The sequence below is a fragment of the Pteropus alecto genome, unplaced genomic scaffold (assembly GCF_000325575.1).
Source record: "Pteropus alecto unplaced genomic scaffold, ASM32557v1 scaffold39, whole genome shotgun sequence".
NCBI lineage: Eukaryota > Metazoa > Chordata > Mammalia > Chiroptera > Pteropodidae > Pteropus > Pteropus alecto.
The window spans coordinates 12,306,756-12,327,364 of NW_006443568.1; the positions used below are offsets into that span (position 1 = coordinate 12,306,756).

Sequence of the window (20,609 nt, forward strand, 5' to 3'; positions counted from 1 at the left end):
CAAATTTTAAGAGGTATTGATTATAAAATAAAAATGTGAGAAAAAATACACCTTAGAAAAAATATTGTAATTGTTCTTTTCATATAATCCTTTCCTCCTTTTAAAATATACTTCCCAACCAGCATAAAATCCAGCTCTAAGGATGCAACTTTAACAAACTACAAAACCTATTTCTAAGACCCTCAGTAAAACATTGATATTTTAGAAAACCAGTGATGTATTAGCCTAAATACTATAAATTTGGCACAAGCTACGTCTGCTAAGGACTGTTTTAAATAACCCTTTCCCAACTTCTAGGTTGGCAGTCCCTAACCTTTTTGGCACCAGAGACCACTGAACCTATGAGAATCTAATGTCTGAGGATCTGAGGTAGAGCACCACAGACTGGTACAGGTCTGCGGCATGAGGGTTAGGGATCCTGCTCTAGATCACACTCCCTGGGCAGTATCACTCACTAAGCCAAGATAATAGACAAGTCTCTTAAGTCAAACAGAAAACATTATTTAAAAAGAAAACAATGTTAGCTTCCTCCCTTTGCCACCCATGTTCTTCTGATATGTGGAAGTTAAACTGAAAATATTTAATTAGAAAACAATGTTAGCCTCAATCAATTCCCTTGTCACCATTGTTCTTCTGATGCGTGGATAATTCCACGTAACCCATCTTATTTCATTTATTCGTTCTTGGAATCATGTACCCATCCAATGACTAATATTAGAGCCACCTTTTATGTGTCAAACAATGTTCTAGACAAGGAAGCAGCAATAATCAAGATGGACCTATGTGCCACTATACCAAGAACCACAGATACACAGTCCCTGCTCAACAAGGTCTCACAGCACAATCCAGGTACCTCTCCCTGGTGTGGTCATCAAGAATAAGACACATTGGTTAAGAGAGTAAAGCTGAGATCTGCCTCTTCCTAACCCCTTCCTAACCAACCTAGCTTAATTCTAGCATACTATGGAATCAAGCCAAACATGACTCCATGTAGAAAGCTATCAAAATGAGGAACCTTTATCAACCTTATTGGATTAACAGTTCTTTTCTAAGATTTTCATTCAGATCAGTAAGATGTTTTAAAGTAAATGGATCATTCTTGCCACCTAAAGAAAATGTGTCCCAAACTCAGATTCACAGCACAGAATCTGGAATCTGATAGAAATAGTTTGGGTTAATAACACAGGAGCATCGCTGTTGGCTGCGTTTCGGTAATACCAGGTGAGCTTTTTAATATCCCACCGCTCAAGCTGCACGCCAGTAAACAACAAAATTTGAAAACCACTGATACAGAAAACTCAAGAAACTGTCTGCTTTCCAAAAAATCGATGGATAAGAGGTGTGCTTCCTTCCAACACGAGCAGCGAGCTTCCTGAACATTTCTTCACTAAGAACTGTTATGAACCCACTTGGTATAAAAGAAAAGGAGTTTGTAGGCTACCTGCCAAACTCAGGGGAGCAGGCATAAACCTGGAAATATGGAGGGAAAAAAATCTCAAAATGAATGCCAGAAAAGAAATAAAAGCACATGAAAATAATAAAGCTTTAAAATCTTATCTCAAAATTTGTTAGAAATTGATGTTAGTAACAGTCAAGTTCCAACTGCTACGTATCTAAAAAGTAAGAGTCGGGAGGGAAAATAACAACCCCCAGGCTGGCTTGTGAAGGGTTTTTGTTTGTTTAATACATCTGAAAAGAATGCATATACAAAGAATTGAGACATGAGAAAGCATTGGTTCAACACTAATGAATCTACAAGAATTAGGATTTGGGGAAGGTGGAGAAGATTACCTAAACATTTTTAAAAACTGGAAACTGCAACCAAAATAAGCTGATAAAATCCCTATTAACACTTATGAAGAGTCTTCATAAGACTCTCTCCATGATTTCTATTAAACTAGAGAGCCTCACTGGCTGCTCTAGGGTTCCTCATGCAGAACAGAAATAAGGGGATTCCCCTGACTGGTCCCCATGTTGTTAAATGTTCTTCCCACCCCCACCCCACCCCTAGCTTCTTAATGAAGCAGGTCTCCATCCTCACAACTTGAAAGAGGATGTGAATCATTCCACAGACATCTGTCTTCTAGCACCACCCCTCATATATATCAGGTCTTCAGCTGTGTTCTAGGAACACCATATGATACACTATTAAGCTGCACATCTATGCTAAGCATATAAGACAATGACTGACAGGGAAAAAAATGTTTTTTTAATGATGTACTCAATCCATTTGGTGTATTTCAAAAGGTGCAATACTTTTCTTCATTTATCAGTGAAAGAAGTTAGAAATTAACTTCAAAGAAAATCAGCAAATGGCTAACAAATTTCCTTGAAAGTCACAGTCACATATATAGTGCATCCTAGAAAAGAGGAGGGGCAAGACAGGTTCCACCCACTTTCATGAGTTTCATCAAATACTGGACCTACTCAAGGGTGGAGAGAAAAGGCAACTTTCAAAAAGGAGTATGTTATTAAATGAGGCATTTACTATACTCCTTCCTAAGAGCACCAGGTGGGGAACATATTTTCTAAACTAGATCTAGGAAGTGGAATGTGGAATCACTCCATCATTCTCCCCTTAAGGGCTGTCTAATGGTTAATGAATTTTTTTAAAATGACTAAATAAAAACAAACACCACACACACTCCCCCCAATAAAAAGAAAAAAAAAAAAAAAAAAAAAAAAAAAAAAAAAAAAAAAAAACTAAATGTCTCAGATCACTCTCCGGAGTGGAACCCGGGAGCAGCTCAACAACCCAAATTAGTCTGTTACAGAGTCATCACAAGCATGCCTTGCTTTTAAACAAAAAAAACAACAAAAAAATTTTTTTGAAACAACAAAACAAGAACTAGTACTTATCACTTTTCTGACAATACACAATTACTCAAAATTAACTAGTATTGAGACGGGGAAAGGGGCCATACCTATGGGCCTTGTCTCACATGAGTGCATGTGGGTAGGTGCAGGGCATTTGTCATTATTGCAAAAACGAATTTTAATTTTTAATCTTTAGTTTGATTTAAACATTGCTTTTAGTATGATGCCGACATGAGCTGTGCAGAAAGGGCTCTGGAGAGACGTTCATAGCAGCACACACCTGCGGCTCTTCTTCGGTTCTGGAGGCTCCAGGGCAGCCAATATTGCTTCGTCAAATACATTCTTTAGGCCTTTCTGAAAAGGGGTAGAAAGAAAAAAATGGGCGGTCTGATTTTCAGTATAATGAAGTTGAAGGTCAAATTAAAAACATTCAAACCCCCAAGAGTTGGCAAAGAACGAAACATTAAAAACAACCCTGAATCTCAACACAATTGTCTCACTTCACCAAGTTTTTTGTCCAGGAAGGGCCCTGGAAGGATCCAGCAATTCAGGAGCAGAAGAGTATATATTCATCAGTGAGACAGCTGTCCTTAGAAAAAGCTTTCTGCAGACCAATGTATGTCACAAGAAGCAAACAAGCACGTGTCATTTGCTCATTCAAGTTTTGTAATGTGCTGCTGAAACATTTTACATAAAAAATAAGTGAAGCAGCTCTGCACACAAATGAAACAGCTGGATATGGAACAGGACTGAGAGGATGGGCACTGGGCAGCGGCAATCTTATTACATGGAAGGCGCAGGCAAAGATGGAGAAAGCAATTACAGTGGCTGCAATCAAAGATATTCACTCTGCACTCCCTTTATCCCACCAATTAGATAAAGCCAAGGAGACTCAAGGAAGCAAATACATTGGTACCCGATACATACGTAAAACTAGAGCCAGTCAATGCAAGAGGAATAAAGCTTCATCAGGCATTTATACAAACAATTGTATATTTTTAATTTCAAAATTTGAAGTAACCACAATTGTATTTTTCCCTCACAACGATAAAATCAGAAGCAGGAAAATATAAAGGTGGCAGCTTTACATCTCAACATTAACAAACCTTAAGTCAACTGTTAAAATGAATGCTATTCTTAAAAGATAATGTTAAAAATAAGCAATAGCAGATACAGCAATATCTTTCCCACCCCAGACTGACAAATACTCCACCTACAGCACAGACAGCCAAAGCAATAGCAACATAAAGTTTCACTACACAAAAGAAAACCAGAAAAGAATTCTCCCTTCCCCGTTACACTCTACTAGCAGGCCACCCTTTTTCCATAAAGTTTGTCATGCAATTACAATTAACAATTGATCATAAGAGTAAAATGATGTTTGTGTTATTTTCTCCATCTAGAACTAAGATCTAGAAGTGTTAAAACTCTTCTTATTTTCTCCAAGAGGACATTCTTAATGCCAGACCAAGTTCCCTTTTGCAATAGTAATCTAAACCAAAAAGCTCTGAGCATCAGGCAACTCAAGCTGCAGAAAGTAAACAAGTCTAACTTGACTACTGATCACAAAAAATATTCTATAAGATATTGCATTCTTAATCAAAAACTAATACAGAGGTTGCTCTAAGGTGGTGAGTAAAAAGACGCAGAGGCTTTCAAACAGGATGGTTTTATTCCTTTGTTTTTAACCGATCTTTCTACAGTAGTGGGACAGGAAGCAGCAGCAAAGAGGGGAAGGAGAAAACAGTTTAGAATATACAGCACTTCCTTTTGGGTTGAGTTTCCGGAGGCTCGAGGGCAGCTAGGATAGCCTCATCAAACACATTCTTCAGACCTCTCTACAAGACAGAGGGGAGGAGAGAGAATAGCAGCCAGGTTAGAGGATTAGAAAGACTAGCAGATACAATAGCAGTCAGGATTAAATGAGCTGAATTCACTGAAGCAATGTGCCTTAAGAAAAATAATGGCCAGAAAGCAGATCTTAAGACCTTACTGGGGGAGCAGATAACCGAAGAGAAACTTCTTACCTCAAGAAAGGTAAACTGAGCAAGAAAGCAGTTTTATGAAAATGCCATATGTTGACTTCTAAAACAATCACACTTTGAAATGTACTATTACATTTTAATGAAAATGCCAGGAGAGAAAAATGGATATGTAAATACAAGAATAGATGCATTGTACAATTAAGCCTTGTAAATTCCCCAGTTTTTCTCATGCAAAGAATGGCACACAGATTTTGTAATCTATTACAATTTCAAGCTTCTGTGAATTCAGCCCCTGAATAACTGAAGGACACAAATAGCAGACTAACAGGCATGCTACATGTTTCTAGATTCAATGACATATCTGGATGGGATTAATCAGGATTTCAGAGTAAACCAGTTTCCCAGAACAAAAAGGTTCAGATATTTAGAAAGAGCGTTAATTGTTCAACAGTACCAACTGGGAATAGTTTAAAGAACAGACTCTAGAAACAGCATACACTTCAGTTATTCAGTAATGTTAACAGAGCAAGTAACTACCACCCAAGTCATAGAAAACAAAGAATGGGGTCCTAGAATGAGTTTTAGCAAGCAGTCCAATGCTTTAAGGTATCCGCATGGGTATCAGAGCATAAAAGCATGAAGTGAAAACGAAGAATATTCTCAGATCTACAGGAATTAAGATGCAGAAATACACTTACACCTCAGCCAGAACTCCAATGTGACAGTGTGACTCAGTAGTACTGGTATGTTGGGCCCAGGTCTATAAACTCATCTAAACTCATTTAAATCTGAAACCACAGGTTTACCACCCAAAGAAGTTTCACATGTTCTTTAGGTCAGTTTGTCCCCAAATAAAAATTTCCCAAAAGTCCCAGAACATAGCTTCAGTAACAAGTGCAACCCCACACTACCCCCATCCTACTCCCACCATGGCATCCCAAAAGATTGGCACCTACACATTCTATTAGGTACAAAATAAATGAGAAATAACAATAAGTATTTAAAAAGAAGCAGAGGTTAAGTTTTCTTTTTTCCAAGTAATTTACAAAGTAGAAATGCTAAACAAAAGTTAAAGTTCTCTGAAATTCTTTCTCAACATCTAGGAGCAAATGTTGATAGTCAAATATAAAGAGAAGAAAGAATGAAAGGGAAATATACTTTATAAGGGGAAAAAAGTAGAGGACCACTATTAAAACTAGGGCATTCTTTAACAAGAAGCAAATCTTTCCTTGCTTATTGACAAAGATCAACTAATCCCCTACGAAACAAAACTAATCTTTGCTTTACCCACACTATCTGATTACGCAGAGTTCAGTTTTAGAGGAACCAACGAACAGAATCTGGAGTCCTAAGAGTTCTAGTTCCCAAAAATGAACAGAAATCCCATTTTCTATCTTCACCTGTTTTGACTTCTCCAAACTTCAAACTCTGGTAAGAAAATATAGCTGCTAAGACCTTTTCAAATTCCTATTCTCTGCAAAGTGACTTACTATATAAATCTGTTCATACTGTAAAAAAAAATCTTATATGGAAGCATCCAATTCTCTAAAATAATTTTTATCAGTGACCTAAAATTGGGTCCTGATGGCCTACTTGCCTCCATTTATCCCCAAAGCAACTCATATTTAGAGGAAAGGGGTATGCAACAGATGCATATAGTTACAATTTGACACACACGTTCCACACACAACCTTCCCCCCACCCCAACATACACACAAACATTTTTCTGAGAATGGTACAAAACACAAAAGCATCAGGCATTTTTTAAAAAATCTCAATCAGTACTGTACGTGAGAAGATGTAAACTGTTCTTTAGTTTTAAATATATGCTTTTACAATAGAACTAAAAACTGCTAAACTGGGTTTGGAAGAATGTTAGGCCTTGAAATTATCCTGTACAATATCCAAATAAGAAGAAAATGTTACCTTTAAATATCCAACCTAGCATTAGAGATTATTAAATTACGTCTAGGCTCTACATACTAAATACCTAGTACATGCATAATATGTAATTACATATGCCATTTACCTCAGTATATATATAAAATCAAGATTAATGTAATTTTTTAAAAAAAGAAACACTCTTCCTTCAAACCTGCTCTATTTTAATTAGGCATGCTTGTTCATTGTCGAAATGTCACTGCACCAATGCCAGTGAAATAAAAGTTCTATGCTAATTATTTCCATAATTTTTTCCTCTGCCCCCAGAACAGAGACTCAAAACAGGAGAAATGATCAGCAATAACCATGAAGGTGGAGAAGATGAAATCACACAGGTCAGTTATAACTCTCACTCTAAATACTCTTAACATTGCTCCCTGTCCTCAGAATCTGATGTTTCCCATCAAGCTTATGAGAAGAGTTCCAATTAAATCATTCAGAAAGACAAAAGAGAGGACCACATGAGGAAAGAATGCCTCCAAAAACATAAGAATAAAGACACTATATAAGCACACTTGAGAAATAGCTAAAGCAATTTCTTTCTCTGACACAAGTCTCTATTATGATTAATTCTCTATCCCAGTTAAATTACCCCAGAAACAGTATAGCATCAATTATCAATTGCCAGAATTGACAAAAAAAGATCAGATCTATTTAGATGAAAATTTAAGTGGGAGGTGGGGGATCATGCAAATACTTGCTTGTAAATTTGTGCTAATCTGGACCTTTCCTGTAAAAAAAAAAATCAGTACCTGACTACTACAAATAACTAAGTACAACATTGGGAAGCTCACCAATACAAGAGCTTAACTTAGAGAATAATGATTTTCTCTATAAACACAGACCTCTAGCAAAAGAACACACACTACGAAGCTGGTACTAGTCTTCCTAGAAGCTTTCTTGAGCATTGCAGACCACTGTTAGACATAATCCTGAATCCTAATGTTCACAGAAAGTATTCAACTGTAAACAGACATGGGGTTCCGCACAGTCCTCACCTGTGTGAGTGCAGAACACTCCACATACTTGACAGCCTTCAGGTCACGGGCCAACTTTTCAGCCGTCTCTGGAGTGATAGGCTTCTGTTTGTTCTTGGCAAGTTTCTCAATAGTAGAAGGGTCATCTCTGAGATCAATTTGGGTCCCAACAAGCAAGAAAGGAGTCTTTGGACAGTGGTGAGTTATCTCAGGCACCCACTAGAGAAAAGTATTTTAAAAAATACACCTCTGTTAATCCAAAAGCCTCTAAAGCTATTAAGAAGTCAGTAGAAGTTCTGACAACCTTTTTCAGGGCGAGAATATCTAGCCAACTCACCTTTTCTTTCACATTTTCAAATGAGGATGGAGAGACCACTGAAAAACAGACTAGAAATACATCTGTTTGTGGGTAGCTCAGCGGTCGTAATCTGTCATAATCCTCTTGCCCTAGTGGAAAAAAATTAGAGAAATCAGCTAAATCATGAGGTCCTCACAGCATTAAAATCACAAGTCAGTCAACGGATTAAGCATGCAGCTAACAGCACAGTGATCATTAACAAGAAAGCAACTTACTTATCTAATAAAATGTATGGCTTTATAGCATCCTATTTGAGAATATTATCACTTGGCAAATTCTATTTAATATTTCAAGTCCTTAGGACAGCAGTGAATTTGTTATATATTCATTATAATGTGATCATTACCAGCTTATAGTTTTCAATCTTTGTGTCTATTAGCAACTCAACCATAAAGTAATGAACACAATAAACTGGTGCTACAGAAATGGTTAAAAATCAATCCTACTCAGATTTGGTTAAGAAATAATCACAGTGAAACCATCTAAGGAAACAAAGATCTCAGGGAAACCCAGCTGACAAAAATCCACTGCTCATTCATGACTCCAAAGCAGGTTCACATGTTTAGTTAAGACCAGTCAGTATCGGAAACCAAGAATTCCCAGAAAAAAACAATTCGGCAAGAATCAATGGGTGCTAAATCTTTGGGGGAAAATTCTGATGAAAAGAATATCTGAAAGGTCTAAAAGATTATCTAAAAATCACAAGGGAAAAACATAATTATATTGTGAAGAAACAGGACATTACTTTGAGTGATCAAAATTACCATCACCATGAATGACTGGAGTATCACGTGCCTCTAGATTTTTATCCTAAGAAAGACACATCACTATTGCAGTATTCCAACCAAATAACCTGAATCTAATCATGAGGAAACAGAGACCAAACCCAAAATAAGGAACATTTTATAAGGGGGAGGAGAAAGGATGAATCCATATTCTACAAAAATGATGTCATTGAAAGACCAAAAAAAAAAGGCTGAAGAATGAATTCAATTAAGAGACTAAAGAGATATGACAACTAAATGCAATAGACGGCCCTGTACAGAAAGCAGAAAAAAACTGGACCTAGATCAATTGACAAAACTGGAATATAGATGAAAGATTAAAGTACTATATCAATGTTAAATTTCCTGACTATAGTTACACAATAATATCCATATTCTTAGGAAATACATACTTATTCAAGGCTAAACAGCTATGACGTATGCAACTTACTCTCAAATAGTTCAAGAGAAAAATTAATGTACATGTATGTTTAAAGAAAGTAATAACGCAAATAGAGCACAATGTTAATAATTAGTAATCTGGTTAAAGGGTATATGGGGGTTCCTGGTACTAGTCTTGCAACTGTCTTGCAAGCTTAAAATTATTTTCAGATAAAAAGTTTTTTAAAATAGCCATACATATTTCCAAAACTGGGAGAAGAGGGGAGTTGCAAGGGAAGGATTTAACACTTCAATTCAAAACAACTATAACAATCTTATGTACTTAAAAACAAAAAAAAGTTAAGTATGTATTGCCACTGAACTGTACACTTAAAAATGGTCAAAATGGTAAATTTTATGTTACATATGTTTTATCCCAATAAATTTTTTTTAATGAGGAAATAGTAAAGTTAAATATTTTGTATACCAATGAAAAAAATTTTTTTGGCCACTACTGAGAGAGAATATAAGAATTTAGAGTAGCTATTGAAACGTGTAATTAAAGCTGTTACTATTATTGCCAGTTAAATAATATATCAAAGTAGACAGCAAAGGTATCTTCAGGACAATACAGAAATTAAAAGTTTAAGGAGAAGGCAAAATAAAGGAGGTTATAAAACAATAAAATCACCATCTGCACCTCTAACATTCACTGAATACTTACTACAACAATATGCTACAGTTAATCAAAAGAATTCAAAGGTATGCACTTAGATGTCTAACTTTCACTTCCTATATTATAATGTAAAATTACATATGTGGAAGGGATTAAAATGGGCTTAAAGAAAACAAAATAAAATCAGCTCTAACTGAGCTCTAACACTAGCTGGAGCTTTGAAGTATTACATATCTAAGCTCCAATAAAACAACAAAAAATATTTTAAAAATAAGACAAAACAGTTAACAGAGCCTTGTAAAAAAGAGATACAGCTGTTCATATAGCTTCTATTAGCCCTTTTCCCTATTCAAATGGAATATATTTCAAAAAATTAAGTCTGGCATAGACTAGAAAAGACTTCATTTTTAGTCATTCGGCCCCTGCAAGCAGTATAAGTGAACATCAAAACAGATCCAAGTCTATATTTCTGAGCACCACTAAGAGCATCTAAATGAATGTCCAATCTTTTATCTGCAACTAACCTTCTATTCAGATGGATCGGTGACAGAAAACAAATATAGCCATTATTTTTTAATACTAGGTCCAAAGCAGTATTAGTCTGTCCATTTATTCGTGATGAACAAGTCTATAATATCAATCTTTCTTTCCCAGAAGAGAAAAAAAAATCTGAAGATTGTGTAAACGAAAACAGGCTACCTTACCTCTACTTCTGCTACAAAGTCTACATTAAAGGAAATAGAATAAATACAGTCCCTGAGATGAGCAAGATTCTTCAATATCCAAGCATAATTTATCTAGCTAAAATTTATCTTCTGAGTATGTCACAAATGGCCATTATTCATTCAAGACAGAAGCAGTGCTATCATTTAGCATCCTTTAAGGTATATAGTATGATCAACAAAATTTCACTCTACTGTGTAAACAGGTTTGGACACAGTCTTAAATTATACCAACTCTAACAGCACACCAGCTCACTGCTTAACATTGTACGCATGTCAAAAAGCAAGACTACATCTCATGGGTTGCTGATCTTTTCTTTGGTTAGAACCTCATATTTAAAATTCAAATTCAAGCGAAATTAAGTCAGGTTGAACTGAGGACTCTAGTCCATATGAAAAATATGAAAGGATTTCATATAAAAAATGAGAATATTGCCAAAAAGCAACATTTTTAGAGAATTCTAGTAGGACATGATAAACACAAGAAGAAAGCAAATAAATACTTTGTAGTATTTACCACTACAGGTTAAAACCTAAACATTTTTTCTCAACCAATTACTCAGCATTTAATGGCACTTAGTGGTCTGCTTCATCTCTGCCATGGAGCTTACTCCTAAATCATCTCATAACACCTTTTAGGCTTATGGGGAAAAAATCCAAAAATAAATAGGGACGCTATGGACCCTGACATTCCTACCTTTTTATGTATAACATCTGCAAAAATCCAGACTATTATATGTTAGTGCAGAATTTACTGAAGTCTCAAATCTTAGTCAAAACACCCCTCTGGAAGATTCTATAATAACGCTAAACCAGAGACCAAGGCTATAATGAGTATCTCTATGGAGAGCACTGTTGTTCTCACTAACATAATTAAACAATTGCATAAAATGGCCAGATACTAGAAAACCTCAATGAAAGAAGAGTTTATTGTTTAAAAACAAAACAAACAAAAATCAGCTAAACTAGGTCAAACTACACCACTATGACCTGTTCTGAACATTATCAATACGCTAATGAGAAGAATATTAGCTGTGTCCAAAAAACATTCCAGTCACTATGCAGTTTTTTTAATGTAAAGTGTATGAATCATAAATACACAGCTCCTGAGTTTTTAAATATATATACACTTTTAAATTTTGATTATTTATCATTCAACCTTCACAGCATCTCTGAGTATTTTAAACATTTTACATTTCAAGGTATTAAGCTCCACACAGTTCAGTAACTTGCCAGCTCTCTAGCTAACTGGTCTGTATAGTGTTAAAGACCAAGCTTTCTCTTTTCTTTTACCATAACACCTGAAATGACAGAGATTGTGGTTACATTAAAATTCAAAAAATATCTTCCAAAAGCTGAACCTAAGAAAACAAGAGTATATGTAAATAAAAATGAGTATAGAGAAAAATCAAAAATTTAATGTAAATATAAACAAATGAACCAACTATATTCCCAATAACATAGCCACACTGAATGGGGAGGGGAAGACAAGTCCAAGGAACAAAGAACTTTGTGTGCTATTAAACTAATGAAAAAAGAATTGCAAACAAATCTTGAACTCTTATTTGTTTATCATAGTGGTATGGTATAGCAATTCTGAAACTATTTTATGTGTATGGTAGGACTGAAAATGAGTAGATGTATTGATCTTTTTGGGAACCAAGCTTCTAAGTATAGAAGAAAAAGTGATGAAAATATGATATTTGTGAAAGTAAAGGCAACTGACTCCTGGAGTTGGACTGAACTGGAGCTATCAACAAAAAGTCATTATCCAGATTAAATATGCTAATGTTATTTTCTTCCTTAGTGGATTGATGATAATTCAGGACAAGTCACTATGATGTAGAAATTAAATCAGGATAAAAAGTGACAAAAAATGTGTGTGAAAATATTAAAATGTTTGTACAGGAAAAGGTCTTAATAATATAAAAGAAAACTGCAAAATGGAGCACAAATGTTAACAAAAGAAGTTTAATTATGGTGCGATCGGCCACATAACAGACTACCATGCAACCATGAAGACAACATACATCACTGACAGAGGCAACCATATTTTTTAAAGAGAAAAAGGAAGGTACAGAAAGGAGAAAAAAATAATATCCTTTTTTTTTTCTCCTATGTATAAATACAATGAACGTAAAGGAAGAGCTCTGTTTAGGACATATACTAAGACATGATTGTCCCTGGATATAAATGCTTTTTTCACTTTCTCCTTCTGCTTATCTATATTTTATTTTTTCCTATAATAAGCAAAATCTGCATCTTTGCAATGAAGAATAACATTTAAAATTCTGACATAAAAAGGAATTGGTGGTAGTAGGGTAATGATTATACAATACAGGAAAGAGCCTATGATAAGCATGTTAAGCTAAACAGAGAATTATACAGACAGCAGTAAAACATAAGCAGAAAAAAAAGAACAAAGTAACTCTGGGGACTCATAGCAAGAATTTAGTGTTGTTACTAGAGAGGTAGAAATAAAGCCATGAGACAGAAGGAGTGCCCTATCTCTGATCTTAAATATTATTTAAATATAACTGTTAGAGTTGCAGCCAGAGGTGGTATAGGAAGACTATAAAAAGAATTCGGAACAAAATGACATGGTCAACAGATTAAATGCAACCAATTAAAGGAAAGTCAGAGGCCATCTCAGTGGGGATGAAAGCTTTAGTGGAAAGAAAACTGAGTTAACAGTATAACTTAAACCACGGAGCGGGACTCTAAGATTATGGGCTTTGGAGAAGGAAGTGGAGTTGCCTCAAGTGTATCAAAGACAGGAGGCTCATCCTGGATACCTGATCTCCAGTGTCGGTCAAAAAAGTTCTCTGACTTATAATGACCTCAACCACTTGAGATAGAAACCCCCCCAATTTGCCTGGGATGGTAAAATTGTTTAATGAATGTCTTTTAACTCCCAGAAAGATTCAGAATCTAACACAGAGATGGAATAAAACAAATATTATTGTCAATTTTAAGTAACGTTTAGGAATAACCTATCCTTATTTAAGTGTCTATAATATTTAAAATAATGTCATATTAAAAAATATGATAGATCAGTTTTCTGATTCCAATTTAAAATGTGTAATTCAGTAACTGATCTTAAACTTGTGGTTTTTTAACCGAAAATGTTAAGAAATATGAAGTATATAAATAATACTGTTTAAGATAAATTAAAACACAGGAAATCAAAAGTTATCAGGTTTATTAAAGTATGTATATAAAAACTTGAGACTGTTTTACTTGTCAAGTCAGGCAAACTGAGCTGCTTAAAATAGAAAATTGAATACATTAAATTTATAAATGCAGTTTAATATGCTGGAAAAAATTTAACACAGTTGTAAATTAGGCTGATTGGGATTAAAATCTTGCCAGCCTAAGTTAAATAAACCAGTATTAATCAAAGGACACTGGCCACCTTGAGAATGATTTGTTAAAACTATTTTAATAAAAATTTTAATAAGTTGTGCAAATAAATTTAAAGGCTTACCTACTCCAAGCTACTTATGGAAGAGAAATAAAATACGTCCATACAAAGACTTGTATACAAATACTCACAGCATCATTAATAGCTTAAAATTGGATCTCAAATATCTATCAACTCATAAATGGATAAATTATGTTATATATACAGAGAATTAAATACTACTAGCAATAAAAACAAACAACTGATACACACAACAGAGATAAATCTCATGCTAAATAAAAGAAATCAAACACTAAAGACTATACATATTGTATAATTCCATGTATATGAAATTCTAGAAAAGCAAAAGTGGAGTGACAAAAAGCAGATCTGTGATTTCCTGGGGCCAGGTGAAGGGAAGGGACTGTAAAGGGCACAGAAACTTTTTAAGTATCTTGATTATGGTGGAGGTTACATGATGATATAGTCAGCAAAATTAATCAAAAGGAAAACTTAAAATACGTAAATTCTATTGTATTATGTACTTCAATATATAGACATAAAAATAAGCTGTGAAATTTGGAAATAAAATTTAAAACTAATTTTCAACCCCAAGTAGCCATAATTGTCTTTTCTCTGCTTACAAACTGCTTCCACGGGCATATATAAAACAGAAAAATCCCTCACCTATCACAATACAGGCAGGTCATTATTTCATTTTCTCTATTTTCCAAGTTTCTAATATACCATTACTCTTATTTTTAATTCATAAAAATTTTAAAGGCCTAAGACACCATTAGAAAGCCACTGATCTCTTAACTGTTTACTATTATCTCTCCATTTCACCCTCCCAACTGAATCCAGACAGTTCCCCAAAGTGGGCAGTATAATAAATTCCATTAATGCAATGTCAACTGGCAGACAATGAGAGAGTAACTCAAAAAGTGAAAAGTTTTAGAATTCCTGCAAAGTAAAAGGATAACTTTCTGAAAATTTCCTTTTGCTAACTGAGCTACAAATAACACAGATGACAGGTCAGAAATTAAGATGTACAGCCACTGTTAAAACAAGAAGAAATAACACTGAGGAATTCAGTATACTGAAGAAAGTTGTTCCTTTCATTTGAAAAGCTGACCACAAATGTCAATAATTATGAGCTAGATATTGGTTCACTCTCAAAATACTTTCAAATGTAGTATAAAATAATAAGCTTTATATCATAAGAAGCTATCAGTACATATATTATACAAAGACACATATTAAATAGCCTTCAAATTTCAGGGAGTGATAATACAGCTTGTCTAATATACTCTGCTCTCACCCAACTTTATTTCCTTCCACACCATCCACACAGAGTACTCCAAACTCCTATTTGACATTCCAGGTCTGGGACTGCCTCTTGGTCAAACATCAATCATCATGATAGTCAATCCTTCCAACTATTATTAAAAGGCAAGTTGTTTGCTAAAAAGCTAGTTTCGCAAAATTTTCCAAAAAAGACAAACCACCAGCAACTATCATAGTTATAGACCAAAACATTATAAAAGATATCAAGTTTTCACCTGCAGTATCAAAAAGTCCAAGAGTATATGGCTCTCCACCAATCATAACTGTGACTGCATAGTTGTCAAAAACCTAAAAACACAAAAATACAACACTGTTAGTATGCAAGAGGATGGTCAAAATGGGATAGAACAACGCTTATGCTAAGGCGATATTTCCTTCCAAAGACTCAGTCCTCTCTTAGTCCATCTTCCTTATCTAACCAACCTTGCATGAGCTAAATGCTTCTTGGAAAAAGTGACAGGGGACATTTTCTGGAGTGTCTGCTCTACCCCAGCGGCCTCAATAAAAAGCCACAGAAGACTGAGCGGTATCCCAGGAGCAGAATCCCTAGCTATAAAAAAAATCCTGTTCAAGTTTGAAATTTTTGAGACAGTAAAGTTTACCTCAATGTTCAATCTGATTTCTAAGAAATTATTTATTTCCTCACAGACCATTTCCTTTTAATCTAGAATTAAAATCTCCTAGATCCCGGAAAATCTTTTCTCCTTCATGGTTTAAAACAAGAAGAGGGTACCAACACACCCATTAGAGAGAAACAAAGGTTCTATCAAGGTACTCAAGGAAAGTGTCCAAGAAAAGGCTAGCAGATTATTTGTTATTATTTCATGAATAAAACTCATGCTACTGGGTACAAACTACATAACCTAAGGTACCTTCTTTGACTAGATGCTTTATTTGTAAACAGACTATAAAACCCATGACAAACACAACAGATACTAATATTGGTCGTACTAAGTTATTTGTGAAAATGGAAGGTAATGGTACGAGATGAAAAAAGACCCAACACTAATTCATAGATGCTTCTGAATTAATTTACAATTGAAAAGCAATGATTTCCAACTAGGAGAAGGATATATTTTAACCTTTTAGCTATCTAACACTAATTTTCTGGTTCATGTTTTAATGGGTTAGTAGCTTGTTTAAATGTAAACAAGAAGGGAAGCAAGGGCATGTGAAAGGTGGCAGTTAAAGGAAAGACAGTTCTTGATGACAAGAACAAGTAAATGTAATGAATGCGGTTAAGCTCTCAAACCATATAGGTTATTTTCTTAAGTCATACTTAACTCTTTTGTAGAGAACCACATACAAACACATATTTAAAACACCCATGAGCCCACCTTAAACAGAACACCTAATAACAAGTCATTAAACAGACTCAGAAATGTTTATAGAAAATAATTTTAATGGAGACTGAAACACAAAAATTTTGATAGTTGCCCTTACTGTGAAATAAGATATATATATCTCTAAAAGTCTCCTGAAAATTCCTTCACATCCTCAGAACTTCTTTCATTTACAGTGGGCCAATACAAAAATATGATTTTGTATTTAATTATTCCTCCAAATTCTCCCCCTCAAAGAAACCTAATCTTTCTTCCTACAGCCTTAGCCTACCTCAATCATTTTACCTGCCTTGGGACATTACAGACTATCAATTCCAATTAAACATAACTACCAAGCCTTTAACAATTCACCCTCCTAATAATGTTCATGTATCTGAAGATTAACCTAAAGTACATTTTCTTCCTTTTTACTTACAAACAATACTAATCCCATATTAATCTACATAGATGCTTTTTGCCCCTAAAATAGCTCGCTTAACAGAGATGACTGTTGCCAAGCCAGGCCAACACTACTCCCCTCCCACCACTGAATGGACATCTATGTTTAACATAATTACACCACTGAGTTGGTCAAACAACCCGGGACAAACACTGGATCCCCAAACTCACTCTTTCACGAGTGACTGTTACTCTGAATAACTCTGTCTCTCTTTCACTTCATTAAATTTGTTACTCCTATTTTTCCCTTTACTTTTCCAAGGAGGTATTAAGATTTGTGGGAAAAAAAATCCCCAAAGCTTCTGTTGGTGTTCTCATAACAAATGCAGGTCTTCTCTGCCCCTAAAAACCAGTTTGGAGCTTCACTACTGCTAAGAGCAGCTCCTGAAGATTCTCTTCTACTATTCTCTTTTAAGGAGAATAAGTACAGACATACTACTTTCTCAGAAGTTACCAGACCCCCAAAAGCATCCTAGAGGACCTCTAAGCACTCATTAATCAAAAAAAAAAAGTCACCTCATTCCAAGATGTAGAGCATACTTCTCCAAACTGAGACCACCACTCTTTAGAATCTTGTCTATTGGAGTTTTGCCTCCCAGCACTTCTTGCAAACCCTTGTGTCACCCCTTCTGACTTTCCACTGATTTTTCAGCTGTTTAATTTTAAAGTGTATATAATTTACCCATGAGAAGTCAAGATCTTTAAAAACAGGAAACAAAGGCAGACAACAGAAAAATTTCAGTACAGAGAGTTTTCAAAAAGGTATCAAATTATAATACATTTCACTACCAGATAAATGCTTTTATACTTACAGTTGGTACATACTCAGATGGAAATTTGTTTGTTGTATAGGATATCAGGAGACATGTTTTACCAACGGCACCATCGCCTACGACAACGCACTTAATTGTCTGCATTGCTGAAACAGTTTTCTATCCACTTTAAATATTTCAAATCCGATGATGACCTACAAAGAGAATTAAAATCGTTTATTTATTTGTACTTATATATGTATTTTTTTCTTCACCTAACAATAGGTTCACTCTTTCAGAGTAAGAACAGAACTAGCACCCCATTATTATGGCTGAAAGAACCTAAAAAGGGAAATAGTGACTTGCTCAAAGTCACAATAATAAATAAAAGTTTCTGATCCCTGGTTTTTTGACTTTGTTGGTTTTTAAAAAGTCCACAGTGATGTAAAAAGCAGCATGATTTCTTATTATAATGAAAAAGAAGAGGCTGTTTCAGAATGAATCCCATGTACTATGCCAAGTATTGTTTTGTGACACTTCTCCTTAAGTTGTATGTGTACACGCATGCATGTGTGTATGTGTACCAGACTGCAATAAAAGCCACTGTTTTAAAGAATGGTTCATATATCCAACCCTAGAGCTATAGTTACTCAGATTATAACAATGAGCAGCAGAGCACCACCACTTCCCTGCCCCATAACAGATGAGCAACATAAGGAACTGGACAAAGATGAGGGTGATCCATCATCTCACCAGCTGTTTTAGCACCAGGCTTCCTAGTTACTAATTCAATATTCATGGCATGAAGAGGCCAAAACCTGTATTTTCATAATGCAAAAGATTAAAGCATACTGACATAAAAAGATACAATTATTTTAGCTTCTCTTACTACAGTCCTCCATTCTAAGAAGCTAACAATTACAAATGCACCAAAGATTTATTATATTTCATCAATCCTAAGATGCTTGTTTTCACATTTAAACAACTCTGCAATAAGAACATGTCTTTACTGAAGGTTCCCTACAATCATTACCAGTCATTCTTTTCCACACATTTTGATATCTACAAAGTTGGGACAAATGACATCTTAGAGTCAATGAAAATTTTTAAGTTTTTTCAGAAGAATAAAAAAAAAAAAAAACACAACCCCCTGTGTACCTATATTTTAAAATTAAGCCCTATTTTGATTATATTCCTGAAGGGGTTACAATTTCTTGTTGGCTAGAGCTGCCACCTTATTAAACATAAAAATGTCATAGAACCACCAATTCTAGATTAGATGTCATGCCTATAAGCTCCTACAATACCTCTCACAACTCTTAATCACGATTTATAAATGCCTGTTAACGTCTATGTGTATACATCAGGAGTGAGTAACCCACAGGAAATGCACACTCACCCTTTCCTCATCAAAACCATCTGTTTTTCTTTATTTAACCTCTTTTTATCCTTTTCCTTCTCTTTCCCCTCTAATCCACTAGAGAAGCACTCATACTAATATAACATTAAAGGTTAAAGATCTTGATCCCTAACTAATCAAACACATTGAGTATTAAATTAATTCTAGAGAACTGCTCTAGAAGAATGTCTTTTACTTAATAATAAAGACCAAAAAAACAAAAACAAAAAAAACCCCAAGGTCTTCTATAGAATTTCTTTTCAATTGAGAGTGAAGAAAAGCAGAGACAGTTCTGATCATCCTGCAGAATATTTTCCAGAGGACTACAAATCTATTTCGGGTTCAGTTCTTGTACTTTCTATTTCTCCTGACCATTAGTATGAGGTAATTTTTTACATAGAGTTTAATCATAAACACTGAATAGAAAGTAATGTTTGATCACAGTAGCAGAGACTGCTAGCTGTCTGCCAACACTTCCTCTCTTCTTTAGTAACAGAATTTTTACCTAAGCATATATCACCTAGTAAAGACTACATTTTCTAAATTCCTTTGTAGCTAGATGTGACCATTGAGACTAAGTTTTAGCAAATGGGAGTGGACTAGCCTTAAAAACAAGGGGTAGTGTCTCCCCTATTCTAGCCTTTAGGCTGGGATGCAGACATGATGATGGAAGCTGAAGCAGTTATACTGAACCACAGACAGAAATTACATGTTAAGGATGAGTAATACAATAGGAGGGGCCAGCCCTGAAGAAACTCCCAGGACTTTTACATAAGAAATAAACTTCTCTCTCATTAACCCCTAGTATTTTGGATTTCTTTGTTACAGCAGCATAACTGAAATCCTAATTACTGTATTTCATAGACTCTAAGAAAACAATGATTTTAAAATATATCCTAAATTCAGAGGTGTTTAATGTGGGTGAAAATATTTTAGAATCAATGTAATTATAGCAATATTCGGATTTATCAAGTAACTTTACAGTAAATTTGACCACTTTTGAGACTGTCTCAAAAACATCTGAGATAAATGCTGTTTTTGAGTTTTAATTGTGGTTTAAGTCAAATTATTGTCATACCTAAATATAAAGTTCCTTATCTTCATTCTGTATCTAGGACTTATAACCCATACTAATAAGCAAAAACAAGATCAACAGGCTGTTTATAAACTTCAAACTTCTAGTGAAAGAAGAGCTAATCTTTCTTGAAATTTCCATTAAAATTTCCTAGGGAATAAGAAATTGAGAACAAAAAGCTTCCATGAATAGGACTGCCTATTCATGGCTAAATCACAATCTTCCACAAGC

At 34.8% G+C, this 20,609-nt stretch overlaps 1 protein-coding gene across 1 annotated transcript in view; it reads right to left on the minus strand.

The window, feature by feature from the left end:
* Positions 1 to 1,655: 1,655 nt before the first annotated feature.
* The window catches only part of CDC42 (cell division cycle 42), a 38,939-nt gene continuing 19,985 nt past the window's right edge, over positions 1,656 to 20,609 (minus strand). The window contains exons 2-6 of the mRNA XM_006924470.3: positions 17,965 to 18,119; positions 15,587 to 15,659; positions 8,058 to 8,167; positions 7,742 to 7,939; positions 1,656 to 3,171 (exon numbers count right to left, since the gene is read on the minus strand). Of these exons, the coding sequence (XP_006924532.1) occupies positions 3,082 to 3,171; positions 7,742 to 7,939; positions 8,058 to 8,167; positions 15,587 to 15,659; positions 17,965 to 18,069 (576 nt within the window). The 5' untranslated portion in view covers positions 18,070 to 18,119 and the 3' untranslated portion in view covers positions 1,656 to 3,081. The remainder of the gene's footprint in view (positions 3,172 to 7,741; positions 7,940 to 8,057; positions 8,168 to 15,586; positions 15,660 to 17,964; positions 18,120 to 20,609) is intronic.